Source organism: Mustelus asterias, chromosome 7 (assembly GCF_964213995.1).
Source record: "Mustelus asterias chromosome 7, sMusAst1.hap1.1, whole genome shotgun sequence".
In the NCBI taxonomy this organism is placed as follows: Eukaryota; Metazoa; Chordata; class Chondrichthyes; order Carcharhiniformes; family Triakidae; genus Mustelus; species Mustelus asterias.
This window is the reverse complement of record NC_135807.1, coordinates 135,738,463-135,757,238: the sequence shown is the minus strand read 5'-3', so window position 1 is coordinate 135,757,238 and position 18,776 is coordinate 135,738,463. Positions and strand designations below refer to the sequence as shown.

Genomic DNA, 18,776 nt, shown 5'->3' with positions numbered 1-18,776 from the left:
AATTTTGTTAATAGTATTTCTCCTCATCTGTGTCCGTCAGGGCAAAACCACTGCAAGTGGTGGAAGGTCTCCTGTCTCACGTCAATTGCTTTTGTTTCCTCCAGCCTCCGCCTCCTCTGGTTAAAGTTGTTGCAGACAATGAGAAGACCAAGGACTCTCAAAACCAGAAGGGTGTGTCTGGCCTGAAAATGAGAGTGACGTCTGGAAGCGTAGCAAGACCTTTGAGAGGAAAGTCAGCTGGGAAGAAAATGCAGACCAGGGTCCTAAAGCCATCTGGCAGCATCATGGAGGACAAGGAGGTCAGAAGGCAGGGTCGGGGGAGTTTTAAAAATAAAAATTGGATTTTTTGGAAGCATTGCTCCAAAATCAACCAACGGGCGAAAACTAATTTATAACTCATGTAAATTGTCTAAAAGACCAGTCATCTGCTGAAGCCTAAGAAATAGGTTAAGAATATGGAGAAACTAATTTAATTTTTGCTTCCCCTCCCATTTTGTCCCAAATATCACTGATTCTTTTACAAGTACAATTTCATTGGTGCTGAGCACACTCTACTACATTGCCCAGAGTGCGTGAGAGTTTATATGGTGAAAGTCTCAATCTGTCTCTGTCTCTCTCTTTCTCTCGATCATTTCAATGCATTCACAACTGCAATCATGGGGCGGCAATTGTTCTCCTCTTTTCACATTCCTTCCCAAGTCCAGCACACTGAGGCTAATCATTTCTCATCTTTAAAACCCAGCTGAGATTAGTCACTTTGGTGTAAACTGAGAGTGCCAACTGTGGCTCTGTGGGTAGCACCCTCGCCTTTGAATCAGAAGACCATGGGTTCATATCTTACAGTTAGGAGTCTAACAACACCAGGTTAAAGTCCAACAGGTTTATTTGGTAGCAAACGCCACTAGCTTTCGGAGCGGTGGTCCTTCATCAGGTGAGTGGGAGATCTGCTCATAAACAGCAAACAGGGCATATAAAGACACAAACTCAATTTACAGAATAATGAATAATGATTGGAATGCGAGTCTTTACAGCTAATCAAGTCTTAAAGGTACAGACAGTGCGAGTGGTTGACTACCATTCATATCTTACTCCAGGGACTTGGGCATGTAATCCAGGCCAATGCTTTGCAAAGTATCTAGGAACTGCTGTGCTGTCACTTGGATCATAAGTTAGATCAAGGCTCCGGTTGAGCACTCCACCGGATGTAAAAGGTGCCATGACACCACTTTGAACAAGAGCAGCAGTCTTCTCCCTGGCACCCCTTCAATATTTTGCTCCACCTATAAAACTCATCAATTTCTACCTATCTTCAGCTCTGAAGAAGAGTTACACAGGCACGAAACATTACCTCTGTTTCTCTCTCCACAGATGCTGCCAGACCTGCTGAGTTTTCCCAACTTTTATTATAAATTATTTTTAAAGAGGGTAAAATGTCACACAATTAGTTTGAAACCTGTGCAAATTAGCAACGGTTTCCTACATTTACAGCAGCGAATACGCCTCAAAAGTACTTAATTGACAAGAGAACACCCAAGGTCATGAAAGATGCCATAGAAATAGAACATCTCAGCTGGGCAATAGAAAGAAAGATCAAATAATTTGCCACACTCCAGAGATTTAATCTCGCCGATGAAATTCATTGTCGGGCAATGTATTTACCTGCTAAAACACCGGGGGCAGTATGGCTGAAAGCAGATTTCATTCTGATAGTATTATTACTGCAGAAAACTATCCAATATAAAGTAAGATTGCACCTTTTCCACCTCAGTTTTTTGTTTAATCTTGAAGAAGTTTGCGATCACATTGTGAAATGTTAAAATATTCTCAATTAATGACGTGATATTTTACCCCGTTTTTTTTTTAGAAAAGAGAAATAATTTGTAATAAAAACAGAAAATATTGGTCTGGCAGCATCTGAGAGAGAAAGAGTTAACCTTTCGAGCCTGTATGACTTCAGAGTTGAAGACCGGTAGAAATGTGATGGATATCATACTCTGAAATAAGTAGAGCAAAATAGAAGATCAGGGATAGAAGGGAGCTCAGGACAGATTCGACAAAAATGTCATGGGCACAAAGGGAATGCTATGGATCGTGTTAAAGACTAAAGAAAGTGCTGATAGCAGCCTAAAGGTCAGATGGCAGAATGTGCTAATAGCAGAACAAGGATCAGTACTTTCTGAAAGCAAAACATAAGAATAAGTTATAGGCTGGCCATCTGTGGAAGGGAATGGGGAAAGAAAATTTTTTTTAAAAGAGGGGGGAAAAGTGATCAAATGGAGGACAGAGTTCATGGTCTGAGATTGTTGAACTCATTGTTAAGTCCAGAAGGCTGTAAAGTCATTTCTTCTCTTCATATTTCAGAATGCGCTTCCAGCAGGTCTGAATAAAAAGCGGCTACAAGCCCTGCTGAAAGAATTTGGAGAATATCCAGAGAAGTACAGGTACGTTGCTGAAATGGTAGGAAATCTCAATAACTTCATACCTACAGCTGCATGTAAAAACAGTCTGATAGTTGGATTAATGTAAATGAAGGAATTCCAAGCAGTCTGATGTAACGCTTGTTGGTGATATCTCTCTTTCATCACCATTCCCCAAATACTGACATGTTCAGTTTGTTCTGAACTCAATGAAAAATCAAATTGCTTTAAAATTAAAGTTAATGGACAGTGAGTCTATATGGTCCATTTGTTCGCAGGGACATCACAGCCGTGCCTATGTTGGTCCTTGCGCGATATCTGCATATCCACCCACACTTTGCATTAGGATTCATAGACCTGGTTGTCAAGAGAAGGAACGCTGTTGATTTTCTCCCTCCTAGCCCAGGAGCCTTGAGGGCAATTGTAGTCCTTTCAGACTTGCTGCCATGGTTGAAGTTGGCCTCCAGCACTGTGCATTGTGTGGCACTGTTTTACAAACAGCTTTTACCCCAGTTGAGAGATGAGTTTTGAGAGCAATTATGAAGGGGTCCAAATTGTGAAAGCGATTTATATCCTGTAAATTCATAATGCATCTTTTGATGTTTTACAGTTTGCCTCAGAAAAGTTGCTATAAGATAGTCATTAGTAAGTCTGACTGGGAATTCAGGCGAAACACTTTTTTACCCATTGAGTGGTGAGAATGTGGGGCTCTCTATCACGTGGAGTAGTCACAGTGAATAGTATGGATATGTTAAAGGAGAATCTAGGTACGGGAAAGGAGAATCTAGATAAACACGAGAGAATATGCTGATGGGGTGGGAAGAGGCTCGTGTGGAGCATGAACACCAACATAAACCAGTTGGGCCGAATGGCCTGTTTCTATGCTATAGATTCTGTTTAATTTTGCGTTTGGATTACAGGATGTTTATTTGGCGTTCTTTACTGCAGTTACCTGAGAACCACGCAGCTTTCAGTAGCCTCACCGACAAGGGTACACATGCTGGATACCTGGGAATTCATGAAAAGTATCCGATCAAAAGTCGAAAACTCTTAAGAATTCTTCAAAGGTGTGTTTCAAAACTTAATCTGTGACAAAAATGCTCAAGGAAGGCTTTACCTTGAATATGTGCTGGATTTAGAATGTAGAATTTTCAAGCAGCATCCTTTTTTCTTACCCATGCCTTGATTCTGTAACTGTTACCTGGTTTAAGTTGGTTGTTTAAAATCCTGATTCCCAAAGTTGTAGCCTTGACGATTTTGAGGAGGATTTGTCAAGAAGCTATCTGGTAAGACAAAAATACCAACTTGAACACCAATTGCTCAGGTCCGGGTATGCGAATCTTAAGGCTCGGTAGCTTAGCATATTTAAAGCTTGCCAGTCCTGCCTTGATATTTTATTGTCCTTCAATTATCTTGGCCTTTGAAAAAAGTGATAATTGCTGCAATTGTCTAATTTATTACTTTATTCATTTCTAACCACATACCTCATCCCCATTGTCTAAACTGACAAATCAGTAATCCTCCATGTTGAACATCACTTGGAGGAAGCTCGGAGGGGTTGAATGTACGCTGGGTGGGGAACTTTGATGTTCCCTGCAAGAGTAGCTTCATAGTACCACCACTGGCTGGGCTACTCAAGTCCTTAACAAAAAGTTTCAGCAGCATGTCTCCCTTTACAGGATATTTCAAATTCTGTACTAGCAAGTGACTGTCTGTTTTATTCTCCAGGGTTTTGTCAGCTATGGCTCACTGGTCAGCCATCTTTTCTGAGGTCTCTTACCTTCCACTGCTCGCATTTCCATTTGTCAAACTCTTTCAAAACAACCAGTTAATTGGGTTTGAAGTTGTTGCTACCGTAATAAGTAAGTAAGAGTTGGGCAGCTTCTTGGTTGGTGGGGCGGGGGGAAAGTTTTACTATCAAGGCTAAACGCACTGTAGGTATAATCTTTCATCTTTACCTATTTTCTAGTAAGCTGGTGTCAACACTGGTTTGAGTACTTTCCAAATCCTCCAATAAATATCCTCAGTGTGGTTGAGAATATCCTGGCTCACCATGACAAAGAACTGCTGCGGCATTTGGTGAAATACAACATAACCTCACAGGTAGCAAGCTAATCTTCATTCTCTTGTTTTACCAAATTTTTACTGTGACTTATAGAAACATAGAAAATAAGAGCCCTTTTGGCTCTTTGAGCCTACTCCGCCATTCATTATGATCATGACTGATCATCCAATTCAATATCCTGATCCCACCTTCCTTCTCACTGAGTTGATTTGAACATAATGTAATGGAAACTAATGAGGGAGCAGGGCATACTTAATTCAGGCATAGCATATCTGACTCTAGAATGAAGCTCCGTTACCAAGTCGCTCTAATCCCCAACCCTGGGAGAACCTACTATGGCACCAGAGTGATATTCCTTCTGCAGCTATTCCTCTGGCCTCCAGAATGGAACAGAAATTTAGTGTTAAATACCGAACATTTTTTTTCTTTACAGAACTGTAGCTGACCCTGTCCCAGTGAAATTAATTTGACTAGGAAACCTTTGTCCTGTATCTCTAGATTAGCTTCAGACACAAGTCACTAATTCACCCCCAAACCCAGTACAATGATCAAGTTTTTGGTTTATTGGCTCGGAGTGTTCCTTTCATTTTTAATATCACAAGTCACTGCACATGGTGTTATCTATAATGTACTTGGGCTGATCGTCAATTGGGTCTAAAAATTCTGAAATCTGCCCAGAACAAAATCTAGGTATTTGCTTCTGGTTATTAATGGTTGTTAACCTTTTTTTTTGGTTATTTGAAGTAATACTGTTGAATCTTCAGTTTGTTTTGTTTAATATTCACCTATCTTTCTTCTGTCCAGTTATATGCCTGGCCTCTTATGGAAACACTTTTCTCGGAGGTGCTAACGAGAGAGGAGTGGCTTAAACTATTTGATAATGTTTTCTCCAATCATCCATCCTTCCTGCTGGTGGCAGTAGCAGCCTATTTAATTTGCTCACGGACTCCTTTACTCCAGTGCAATATTAAAGAAGACCTTGAGGTGAGAAGAAAAAGTCAAATTGTGCTCAATGTTGATTATAGAGGATTGCATAGCAATGTTCCATCCAAGTTGCACAGCAGCTCACAGGCCGTGTACAACTTGGCCCTTTTTAAGTTGCTGTGCAAAAAGATTTAAAGGGGCTACACATTCCCTGCCCTCTTTCTCTCTCTCTCTCTCTTTCCCCCCCCCCCCCCCCCCCAAAATAGAAGGTACATTGCCTCTGATTCTTCTAAATTCCAGAGAGTATAGTGCCATTCTACTCGGTCTCTCCGAGGACAACCCTGTCATCCAAGGAATCAATCTAGTTCATAATTAAATCTCATAGAATTCATACGTCATATTAGTCAGTTGGATCCAGAAATAACAGCAGTTTAAAATAAGTCCTGTGCAGGGACAGAGCAGAGAATCGGAATCAGCTGGGATCTACTCGATCCCAAGAATGCAGACCCAACAGGATTTTGGAGAGACTAAAATTGATTAGAGGAATTGTAGTGGGATATGAAACTATTTCAGCACTGATACCGAATGCACAGACTTCACCAAAAGGAGGAAGATCTGTATTCTCTGCTGATCACCCTGCAGCCCTGTCACTAATTTTACAAAGTAATGCTTTTTTAGCCCGAAGATTTTGTATTATAATCCTATGGAAAATGGCTATTTATGACATGTTTGGAAGTGTGGGGTGGAGGTTTTATACATTACCTGGAAAATTCAGACAATCTTTTATTTGACACAGCATTTCTTCCATCACCGTAACAACCTGGACTTAGATGCCGTGATCAAAGAAGCATACCATCTCATGGATATCACACCTGAGGATATTCACCCCAGGCGCATGTTGGATGACTTTGTACCATTAACCAAAGGGCAATATCCAATATTTAACAAATATCCAAAGTTTGTTGTTGACTATCAGACTAAAGAACGAGAGAGGATCTGGCAGGAGGAGTTGGAATATTTAAAAGAAAGGTAAACCTAAAAGTGAAGTTTAAGAGACAAGTTTTGTTTTCTCCCTTTACTCCAGCTGCATAAGTAGGCACTAGATTTTTATGTTTCCACTACAGATTTAGCATTGGTGCGGAAACAATTTCAGCTTCATGCGGACACTAAACCTGTGTTATTGCCTTCCTCTCCCAGAGAACTTGCTACTCCAACTCCGTTTGGGCCTTGTCTGCATTCAGGCTGCATTGTACCATAACTGTAACATTGATCCATAGTGAAACTACCTTGCAGTGATGCTACTGTTGTATTGCAGATAAACCCATAGCAATTCTTAAGTGGTGTTTAAGGTGATTAAAAGACTGCACAGGGTGGAGGGAGAATCTGATTCCACTGGTGGGAGGGGGCTGAAAATCAGAGCTAGGCCATTCAGGAGTGAGCACAGTAAGAAGTCTCAACACCAGGTTACCTGATGAAGGAGCAGTGCTCCGAAAGCTCGTGATTCCAAATAAATCTGTTGGACTTTAACCTGGTGTTGTGAGACTTCTTACTGTGCCCACCCCAGTCCAATGCCAGCATCTCCACCGCATGGCTATTCAGGAGTGATGCCAGGAAGCACTTTTTCCACACAAGGGAAATCTGCACAACTTCCCCCCGAGGAGCTGTTGAGGCAGGGGTTGAAGTGAAAGTTTCAAAATTGAGATTGGGCAAGGGTGTTAAGAATTTTGAAACCAAGGCTGGTAAATGGAATTAAAACATATATCATCTACGATATAATAGACTTATGGAACTGGCTCAAGGTGCTTAATGGCCTCCTCCTATTCCTATGCATATGGATGAGCGCTCTTTTTTTTTTTTGCCCAATCACTTGTTAATTGGTGCTTCTGCTAAAGGTCCAGCGGAAACATTATCCTAGCTGACTCATTAATATTTGCTCTTGTGGTCTGCTCAGGCAGTTGGCGCACGGGATGCAAGCTGAAAGTGTCAAGAGGCAGGCTGAAAATGCAGCCTGGTACCAACAACAGCAGTTACTCCAGGAGGCTGAGGAACAGAGGAGAAAGATTCTACTTGAAGAGGAGCAGAAACTTGTAGAACAGAGAGTGAGGTAATCTGCAGCTGTGTGCCCAGTTTAGAATATCTTACAAAAACAGAAAATGCTGGAAAATCTCAGCAGGTCTGACAGCATCTGTGGAGAGAGAATAGAGCCAACGTTTCGAGTCTGGATGACCCTTCGTCAGAGCTCTGTATTCTCTCTCCACAGACGCTGTCAAACCTGCTGAGATTTTCCAGCATTTTCTATTTTAGTTTCAGATTCCAGCATCAGCAGTATTTTGCTTTTATCCTGGAATATTTTACATTATTGTGAATATACAGTCATGATATGGAATAGTAATTGTCGGAAAACCTTTCCCCAGCGTGTTTTATGTTTGGTCTGTTGCATGCATATCTACCAGAAATTCTCACTATGCAGTTTTATATATATATTATATATATATATATATATATATATTTATTTGAAATATTTGCTACCTGTGTGTATATTTTAATCCAGTTTACACACTGTTCAGGTTTTATCACAAGGGGTTGCTGCATCCCAAACTGAAATGGCTAGCTTTAAATATACTGCAATCAAGCTCCCATTTACCAATCAGATTGTTTTCACTAGATAACTTGATTGTTTTCATAGAATCCCTACAGTGCAGAAGGAGGTCATTCGGCCCATTGAGTCTACAATAACCACAATCCCACCCAGGCCCTATCCCCATAACCCTACTTATTTACCTTACCCTGACACGAAGGGTCAATTTACCATGGCCAATCAACCTAACCCGCACATCTTTGCACTGTGGGAGGAAACCCACGCAGACACTGAGAATGTACAAACTCCACACAGACAGTGACCCAAGCCGGGAATTGAACCCGGGACCCTGGCGCTGTGAGGCAGCAGTGCTAACCGCTGTGCCACCGCGCCGCCCTGAAGGCTGTGTGGATTTGGCATGCCACGAATATCTGAAACAGTTGAGCTATTTTATATTTAGTATTCATACTTGCAGTGGACATACGTATGCTTTACATCCTTCTCTTTCCACTCTGTGAACCAATGCCTTGTGCTGACGAATGGTTTTACTGCAACAGCAGCATGTTGGTTAAATGGTCATTCTTCACTTGAGAGTCTAGAATGTGTGCTTGAGACTATTTGACCAGGGGTATTGACCTGACCAGAACCCTGCTGTTAGTACTACTTTTGGCACTGATGACCATAGGGCAGATTTTGTTTCTTGTCCACGTTTATTGTGTATTATCTCCCACGTTAATTCTTCCTTCAAAGTTCTTTGCTGTTTGTCTTTTCAAATGTTGTTACAGGCTGCAGGTATTTTCCTTGTTACTACGCTTAGGTTTTGTAAGTCTCAGCTTTGGTTCAGGGGCCTCGGGAGTCAGAAGACCATGCACTCGAGCCCCACTCTCTGGACACACGAGTCCACCAAAATTAGGCTGAGAATTCCAGCAGCTCTGAGGGGCTGCTTTCATACTCTACAATTACATGATTCCGTGACGGAATCCTGTTCCCACAGGAGTTCAACCTCTTTTCCACGGCATGTTAAATTAATGATTTCACCAAAGATGTAATCATTTGATTTCTTGTGCTGTTAAATTAACTTAAAATACACGTAAAAAGAAAGCATTTCAGTCTTTGACAGGCTCATGAGGTCCCAGTGTGCTTCACAGCAAATTAAGTACCTTTAGAGTGTGATGTAGGAATTGTGTTCGGCAATTTGCACTTGGTAAGGTCTCACAAACAGTAAAAAAGTAAGGACCAACTAACGATAAAGGGCTAGCCCTAACCCTTTGATAGCGTAGGAGCTTTTACATGCACTTGAGAAGACAAAGATGTAAATTCAGCCTCAAATTTGTGTTCCAGTCCCCAGAGTGAGGCTTGAACCCACAACCTTCTGACTCAGGAGGCAGGAGTGCAACCCAACCCACTGAGCCACAGCTGTCACTTGAGCCAGCCAGTTAGTCTATTGATATTACTACCCCATTGATTTCAATAAAGATGAAATTAAACTCTTACATTGATGAAAGTAAATGAACAAATTAGTACAGCACGCCGGCACAGTGGGTTAGCACTGCTGCCTCACAGCGCCAGGGACCCGGGTTCAATTCCGGCCTCAGGTCACTGTCTGTGTGGAGTTTGCACATTCTCCCCGTGTCTGCGTGGTTTTCCTCCGGGTGCTCCGGTTTCCTGCCACACTCCAAAGATGTGCCGGTTAGCTGGATTTGCCATACTCATGCCCCTTTGTGTCAGGGGGACTAGTGGGGTAAATATGTGGGAATATGGAGATAGGGCCTGGGGTGGGATTGTTGTCGGTGCCGGCTTGATGGGCCGAATGGCCTGTTTCTGCACTGTAAGGATTTTATGATTCTATGACTGGTAAGTAACCCAAATGTACATATTGAATGCAATTCTAAACATTAATCTGCTGTAAATTATAAACCCTAGGCAGTGTTTTTCCTTTATTTCATATTATATTCCTTCTCTGAAGACTTGCTGCTATGAAGCGTGAATTGAAGGTAAAAGAGCTTCAAGTCTTGGATGCAGCACACAGACGCTTCCTGAAACATCAGCAGGAACAACAGAAATCTGAATTAAGGAGGCTTGATGATGAGATTGATAGGAAGGTCTGTGATTACTATTTCATTCATCTCAGTTAACATTAATTTGTGAGAGAAACTGGACCCAGTATGTTTTGATGGTCTGTCTTTAAAGTTTTTATTTCCAGCATTAGGCTAGTCCCTCCGTTTTCTGACTTTGTATTTTCTGGGTAGATTGCCATCTTGTTCCCACTCCTTTGCCGCTCTATAAATCAGTTATGAGGATGTATATGAGCAACTAATACTGCTCTATTCCCCCCCTCCCCCCCCCCCCCCCCCCCCCACAACCTCTGTGAGCCTGAATGCAAGTGTAAAGATTGGTTGGCCTGGCTGTTCAAAGTCTGTACACAATGGATCAACTTTTGTGGTTTTACTACCAAAGTGCAGCGACAAAATCCGTTACTAATTCTTACAAACTGTTACAAATATTAAAATCCTTGCCTTCAAATGCCTCCCTGGCCTCGCCCCTCCCTAGCTCTGAAACCTCCTCCACCCCACAAACCTCCCAAGATGCCTGTGTTTCTCTAAATGTGGCTTCTTGATCATCCCTGGCTGTTGTTGCTGTACTGTTGTGACTGTGCCTTCAGCTGCCAAGGCTGTACATTCTGGAATTCTCTCCCTGAACCTCACTGCCTCTCCAGCTCTCTTTCCTCCTTTTGGGACACTCCTTAACCTACTTTTTGACCAACCTTTTGGGCGCCTGTCCTAATATCTCCTAATGTGGCTCATTTATCATATTTTATTTAATACACTCCTTGAGACATTTTATTACATTAAAGCTCTATAAAAATACAAGCTATTGTGGTCCCACCTACTCTTTCCCTTATGAACATGTTAAACAGTGATATTCGCGTAGAGAAATTGTTAGTTGCAATGTTACCTGTAATAATACCTTCCTAATTTATCTTGAATTATGCATTTTACATCATTTTCTGCCCACACCATTCATGAATCTACCCGAAGAGTACTATTTATTAACCTGCTTCAGGTAGGTGAGTAACAACCATCTGGGCTGATATTTCCTTCTGCACCACGTGGAGGATAATTGTGAAGAATATCAGTTCCCTATGAATATGTGGCTAAAGTTAGAAACTTATCTTGTTGGGGAAATGCAGGCTTGATCCACACCCGTCCCTGCTCCCACCAAACTCCTTGTTGTTTCATGTGTTTTATTGAAGTGCGGAATGTCTCTTTGTTTTAAGGTTGTTCTTCGAAACAAGGAAACTGCTGCCTTAATTCAGGACATTGAAGTCAGAAATATGGAACTAGCGATGCAAAAAAAAATATTTGAGCAAGTAAGCAATACTCTTATCTACCGCATTCACTATAACGTATGTCTGAAATATGAGCGTAGCAGAGGCTAAATATTAATCCATCATTATTGATCTTATTTTAAGCTTAATTGGTGAAAAGCTAATTGGTTACATCCAATGGACTAAAATGCATTTTTAAAATCTTTTGCTCCAGTCAGACCTTGCATAAGAGCACTTAATTACTAGCTGATCAGTTCATGTGTCCGTACGTCCTGTAGACTATATTTATCCTTAAAGCATGTTTAACTTCAAAAAGAAGATGCTGAGAAACGTAAGTGTTCTTACAGTCTTAAACACTTTGAACAGAGTCAATCTCTCAAATATTCAAAAGATCAATGTACCATATGGTGTGTATACATTCTATGGTTCAGCTATCTCTGGTTCCACTCACCAAACTTTAACATAAATAGTACGGAATATTAAAAAAAACTCCAAGCTACAGTAATAAAAATATAATTTCAGCAACTAGCCAAGGAGCAGGTGGCTGTGACACGGGATGTGAAGGGACACTTGGATACCAATTGGATCAAGGCAGATGTTGAAGAACAGAGGTTCAAGAGGATGCTGGAGATGGACCAGGATCCCAGTGTTGAGAATTATGAGGTACGTCATGAGCAGTTCCCTGGTAATAATGATGGTTTGCTGTTGCCATTCAAGCTCTCTCCCAATTTTATTATGTCCCAATTACATTGAAGCATCCCTGCATCCTCCTCACAGCTCACCCTCCCATCCAACTTTGTATCATCTGCAAACTTGGTGGTGATTACAGCCATGGCATCACAGCCTGTCACTGTTAATCAGTCTGGAAATGCTTCCACCACTTCACCAGTATGAACAAATGAAAAGAACAAGAAAATGTATTCACAATTTTCTGTACACCAGAAGTTTTGTTTTATTGTGCATCAAGCTAGGCTTTATGTTAATATAAATATCTTAGAGAGCAGGTTGGGCATGGGAACGAAACTACACCGACAATTCAGTTTATTCAGAGTCTCGGTGTTTGGATTGTTGTGCTGTAGTTACAGCTGATATATCACTAACGTGCACACGGGAATTTACAAGAAGCCACCAGTTTTTTCAGTTTTAAGTTAGATCACCGTTGTGACAGATACAATTCTGACTCAGAATTGCGACTGTGACAACCAGAGTGGATAGGAATTTCAGGTTTTGCCTGAAAAGTATTTCTTTACAAAGTATACGCCGGGCAAATGTTTCAAAAATATTTTTGTACTCTGTGGAGACACTTAAAACCAACAGTGAATGTACACTCTCTTTTTCTCATTGTTGTAAATCTGTTACATTGCTGACCAGAATAATGAAGGGGAGTTGGCCAAAGCTGATCAGCTGTCTGCCAATGTGGGTTGGCAAGCACAGATGCTGCACAGGCAAAGGATGTACAATTTGGATCAGGAGAAATGCCAAGCAGAGTTGGCACACCTTGCCAGTGAGAACCGAGAAAGGCAAACCAAGCTGCTGCAGGCAATGAAGGATGTTGAAGGCAAACAGGTGAGTAATGTCCGGTGTGAAAGTGGAACATATTTGTAAAATGGTCTTTCTATTCACGAACGTATGTCTCCACCCCACCCCTTCAATTTAAATTGAGAATAAGATGTTCCATTGGAAGGCACAATTATCTTATAATATTTCAGAATGTTAGATTATATTGAGGTTAGGCAAATGACTAAACGTTTATACTGTCTGAATCGGTCCATGCTGGGTATTTATATTGTAAATTGAACTATTGTATTCATCCAGATTATAAAACTACAATGAGCCACATGATTGAATTTCTATAATCGTGTTGCTAAATCACTCTCAGCCCTTTATCAATTCTGTTAATAACATCCTCAAAAGCTCCCACAGGTTTATCAAACGTGATTTCCATTCATAAATCATGGTGACTTTGCCAAATCAGGTCGTCATTATCCAACTATCCATTTATTACATCCTTTATAATAGATTCAGGCATTTTCCTTACTACTGATGCATGGCTAACAGGTCTGTAGGTTCCCTACTTTCTCTCTCCCACCCTTCTGGAATAGTGGGGCTATCTTCTAATCTACAGGAACCATTTCAGAACCTATGGAATTGATTACCAATGCATCCGCCATCTCCATAGCTACCTCTTTCAACATGCTGGGATGTAGAAATCTGGTTTCGGGGATTTTTCAACCTTCAGTCCCATTAATCTATCCAATACAACTTTCTTGCTAATACTAATTTCCTCTGAAGAAGAGCCATACGGACTCAAAACACTAGTTCTGTTTCAAAGCTTTGATGAGAGTCATCTGGACTCGAAACGTCAGCTCTTTTCTCTCCTTACAGACGCTGCCAGACCTGCTGAGATTTTCCAGCATTTTCTGTCATACCTTTACATAACTGCCCTCAACCAATTTGTCCCACGTGCTTCATAATTTCCTCAAATTTAACACTTGGCTTAAGATTGAACTACCTCACTTTCAAACATGTAAAATTCTATCATATTATGGTCACTCATCCCTAAGGGTCCTTTTACATCAAGATTATTAATTAGTCCTTTTTCATTACATAATACTTGACCGAAATGATAGATCTAAAATAGCCTGTTCTCTAGTCGGTTCCTCAACATACTGCTCTAGAAAACCATCCCTGATACATTCCAGAAATTCATGCATTACGTTTACCCACTCTTGTGCAGATTTAAGTCATCCATCATTACTGTATTACACTAAATATTTCTCTAATCTCCTGACTAATACCATGACCCACACTCACTATGTTTTTTAGCCTGTAAGTAATTCCTACTAATGTTTGCCACCCCTTGCTGTTTCTTATCTCCACCCAAACAGATTCCACATTTTGTTCTTCCGTTCCGAGATTCTCCGTTACTAATCACACCTCTTTCTGTCACTGCATCACCATCTCCTTTTCCTTTTTGCCTGTCCTTCCTCAATGCCCTCCCTAATACACCAATTCTTCAGCCACTTGTTCAATCACTCAAACATTCCTACGCTCACTAGCACAGGGAGTAATCCCGAAACCACTGCTCAAAGCCCTGCTTTTTAATTTCCTTCCTAACTCCCTAAAATCTGCTTTCGGGACCTCGCCCCATCCCATCTGGATTGATACTTGGTGCATGTTATAAACATCAAGGAATACGGGGATGATGCAGGACAATGCTGTTGAGGTAGGAACCACAAAATCTCTACAGAGCAGAAAGAGGCCATTCTGCACCGACTCTCCAAAAGAGCATCCCACCCATGCCTCTCCCCATAACCCCACACATTAACCATGGCTAATCCACTCAACCTGCACATCTTTGGACTGTGGGAGGAAACAGGAGCACCCGGAGGAAACCCACGCAGACACGGGGAGAATGTGCAAACTCCACACAGACAGTCACCTGAGGCCAGAATCGATCCTGGGTCCCTGGCGCTGTGAGGGAGTAGTGCTAACCATAGAGTCACCCATTAGCCATGATCTCAATGAGTGGCAGAGTGGGGTTGAAGGGCTCAATGACCTACTCCTGTTTCTTACGCCCATCATTTTGTAGGGTGTGGGATAGAGAGGGGATTTTAAACTTAATTTTGGTGTAACTCTAACGTCTCTTTAATTTTGTTTCTTTGTGCAGTGGGATGAAGTTGTTGAAAGGCATGTTCAGCTAAAAGCATCACAGCAAGAGAGGGCTGCTCCCAATGCTCGAAGGCCACCACCATTGGATGAAACGTGTCGAGCAGTAGAACATGGTGGTGATCCGTACAAAAGCGTACTTGGTAAACATCCAAATAGTTTCTCAATGTTATTAGAGGCAGAGATAAACAAAACGCTGGGCATGGATAGCTGGTTCGTTGGCACTTGAAGGAGTTTTACTTTCTGCCCAACTGGTGTAACACCCCTTAAAGAACTGGAAATTGAGGCTTGTGGTTGTGGAGGCAGGTGAGAGATACTCAAATCGACTGCTTTCGCAAAGGTGCTCAGAAGAAGTGTGAACTATTGTACAGCATGCAAAATCACCACAAACCAGCTCAGTATTTTGTTAGACCTTTGCGAAGCACGGCCAGTTGCGTTGGCAGCAGTGCTTCTGTAATGCAACGGTCCTCAGCTCTCAAAACACTGTCTTCACAAAATGAGAAGCTGGTGTTATTTTCCTCCCTCTGTATACCGTGTTGTAAGTTTCTGAGTTTAGCTGGACTCTACAGTGACTGAGAAAAACCACGGAAAGACAGGCTGCTCCCTGTCAATGAGGGGAAGCCCTGTCATACGGAGTTCAAATCATACCACACCAAAGGAGGCCATTCAGCCCAACATGCCTGTTCTTTTTGCACCTCTGAGTAGCCAGTCAGTGACACCAGTAAAGATCAGTTGATGATTAAAACAAAACTTATCCTGATGGGACAGAAGCAGGAATGGAATTAAATAATTTTCAGAAATGAATGTGAATGTGTTTTTCAGCGCCGGAACATTGTTACTGAGCAACATTCTTGTTCCCCGTGTGAGGATAATTTCTGCTAAAACATTTTTAAATTTAAATCAGTTGCAATGGTTTGTGAGTTTGCCTTTTTTTTCCCTTCTCCAGAGAGGCTTTGTGACACCAGTGCTAAATGTCTAATACAACAAAGAAGGGATCCATTACAAGGCAGTGGAGAGCAAATTGCTGGCAGTCTCTGTTTGAACAATGTGTCTCTGGACTCCTCAGTTCAGTGTAAGTGTGCTCTTCAGTTCCGAGTCCAAAGGTGGGTCCAGCTGACGGTGCCACAACCTCCACCGTGGGTAGGGAGGACGCAGATCCCAAATCCACCCCTGCCAGGACAGGACTCCGGGATTGAACCCCACGCCAGTCTGATCCACACCAGCCAACTGAGCCAACCACATCTGTGACCTGAGATCATCGAGAACTTGCGTTCTAATGAATGATCATTGACCTAGAAGATTAACACTTCCTCTCTCCAAGGACGCTACCTGACCTGCTGGGTTTTTCCCACATTTTTGTTCTTATTTTCAGTTTTCTATCCATTAGCTAATTTTGTACCTCTGCTACTACAGCACCTTTTTATTCCATAGGTATCAGTTTTGCTAATGAGTCTAATCTGTGGCACTGTATCAGATGCCTTGGTTTTCCATTAATTGTCCATGCTTTTCCAAGTCACACTTCATTTCACCTGGATTATTATATTTTTCTAAAAGCTTCACAACCACTGACGAACTGGCCTAAGTTTATCATACTCCCCTTATTTTTTTGAACAAGGAAATAACACAATTTTGAGTAATTGAGTTTTAGTCTATTTTACTATATGTTCCACACTCTGATTGTATTTGGTATCAGATTCCACCACACACACGCTTTCTAAAGGCAAGTATATCTTGAAGCATCATTTCACCTCCAGAGGTCCTGTCAATGCAACCTTCTTACACCATGCTGATTCCTACTGATCCTTCAGTTCGAAGTGAGCATCATTGTACAGTACACATCTTATTGAATAGACATTCACGCCTAAAGTCAGAGTACAGAAGAGTAGACTTGTGCAGAATGATCTTTTTGGACAGACACGCTCTGGCTTGTGAGCAATGCTGCAGCAGCACATGGTTTCAAAACACTGCTGTCCGTGTCCTAACTCGCACCAAGTTCCAGTCACCAGTCATCCCTGTGCTCACTGACCCACACAGGCTCCTGCTCAAGCAATGACTCCATTTTAATTGCATTTGAGAGAGTGGCAGGTTGGAAAGTCCGCGGCAGGTAGGCTCATGGAAAATCTTCCCATCCCACTGCCAATGATGCCCACTTTAAGGGTCTCATCCATCCGCCACTGAATGTTATAAATTAACATTAAAGAAAGTGTCCGTAGAAACTACTGACTTGTGTACATCCAAGCCCTGAATGGAAATTGGAGATGGATAATAAAAATAGCCTAATTGTATTGCTCACACCCTGAGAGCAAGGCCTTCCCAGTAAACCTCCATTTGCTGATATTTTATACTTTATTGCCATGTAGTAAACTGAAATGGAACCTGAGTGGAAAGCAAGGCTGTGCACCAGGGCAGCTACTCTGAAGCAGGCACCATTCTATTTTAATATATTCCACCCGTTCTCTTACACGTTGACTGCAGGTGGAGTTCACACACGATAAAAGATTACCCCCTCCCCTTTGCAAATGCATTGTTTTCTCAAATGAAATTTATTGATACTTTTTGTTTGGTTTTTCTGCCCTGGACCTGCTGAATTTAACAGTATATTTCTAATATCCATTCCAGCTCCTCTCGTAACATAAAGACTCTCATTTATACAGCAACCTCCTATGATTCTATTGATAAATGTGATTGGGTGGCAGGTCAGGTGTTTCTCGCATGTCGGTGCAGATTTGATGGGCCAAAGGGCCTCTTGTGCTCTATATGATTCTAACCACCGCAAGCAGCCCAAAGTGTTTTACAGCCAGCAAAGCACTTTGAGGTGTCCTTACTGCTTGACCAATAGGCACAGTTGACCTTCATTTTTTCAGTTTGAAGTTAATGACCCAGAAGTTGGTAGCTTGATTGAATGGAGCAAGAGAACATGGCATGACTCTCAGCCCATGAGAGAATTAGAGTTTCCATAGTTTCCATTCCCTCCACCTCCCCCAGCAAAATCAGTAAATACAGCAGAATGATCATGTCCACATCTGCTTTCATTGTACATTTTCTTTGAAGTTTCTTCTGCAAAGGAAATCACAGCCTGAATATTTCAGATGGCAGGGTCCTGCTTCCCACCACCCGACAAGAGTCCCAGTTCCTGCGGGTCATTTCATTTTCAAACTCCACCCCTCACTGGGGAGCTGCTGGCCAATCCGATTTAACCAGCAGCTCTGGAGGGCAAGGCCAAGGTAAGTTGGAGGGGGAGGGTGGGGAAGGAGAGGGAGGGGTGGGGGGGGTCTTGTGGATGCATCCAGTGGGGAGGGGAGATCTGGAGGCCACTGAACCTTTAGAAGGGGGCTTATGATGGGTGCTGGCAGGTAAGCGTGAAATTCAGGCCCATGACACTGTGGGACCCTTGACCCTTCTCTGATATTTAATATTGTTTTTTTACTGTAGTGTCTTTAGACAGAGGAAGAGCTGACCTGGAAACCCAAGAGCGTGAATTAATGACTGGAATACGGGAGCTAAGACAAAAACTCGCAACACGGGCTCGACAAGAGATATCCAAGTAGCTCTCTGACAGATGGGCAGACTCATTAAATAATGTCTCTATTAAAATGCAATATTAATATATTAGTGCTTTTGGTGCGATAGTTTATATTGATTGCTCTTTGATTTTGACTCGATTGATGTGAAATCGAGTTTTAATGTTGTAGTTATGTACAGAGTGGTTAAGATGTGCATATCATGATTGTGTTTTTTTTAAAAATGCTGCTATTGTACAGATTTGGTAATAAAACCGCAGGGAATTTTTAAGGT

At 41.9% G+C, this 18,776-nt stretch overlaps 1 protein-coding gene across 2 annotated transcripts in view; it reads left to right on the top strand.

The window, feature by feature from the left end:
- tbc1d31 (TBC1 domain family, member 31) overlaps positions 1 to 18,776 on the top strand; it is a 40,352-nt gene extending 21,576 nt beyond the window's left edge. For both annotated transcript variants that reach the window (XM_078216880.1, XM_078216881.1), the window contains 15 exons: positions 105 to 299; positions 2,362 to 2,441; positions 3,338 to 3,484; positions 4,146 to 4,279; positions 4,387 to 4,520; positions 5,287 to 5,466; positions 6,203 to 6,435; positions 7,358 to 7,510; positions 9,951 to 10,086; positions 11,262 to 11,354; positions 11,835 to 11,975; positions 12,684 to 12,878; positions 14,983 to 15,124; positions 15,928 to 16,053; positions 18,414 to 18,776. In XM_078216880.1, coding sequence (XP_078073006.1) covers positions 105 to 299; positions 2,362 to 2,441; positions 3,338 to 3,484; positions 4,146 to 4,279; positions 4,387 to 4,520; positions 5,287 to 5,466; positions 6,203 to 6,435; positions 7,358 to 7,510; positions 9,951 to 10,086; positions 11,262 to 11,354; positions 11,835 to 11,975; positions 12,684 to 12,878; positions 14,983 to 15,124; positions 15,928 to 16,053; positions 18,414 to 18,529 — 2,205 coding nt within the window. In that variant the 3' untranslated portion in view covers positions 18,530 to 18,776. The remainder of the gene's footprint in view (positions 1 to 104; positions 300 to 2,361; positions 2,442 to 3,337; positions 3,485 to 4,145; positions 4,280 to 4,386; positions 4,521 to 5,286; positions 5,467 to 6,202; positions 6,436 to 7,357; positions 7,511 to 9,950; positions 10,087 to 11,261; positions 11,355 to 11,834; positions 11,976 to 12,683; positions 12,879 to 14,982; positions 15,125 to 15,927; positions 16,054 to 18,413) is intronic.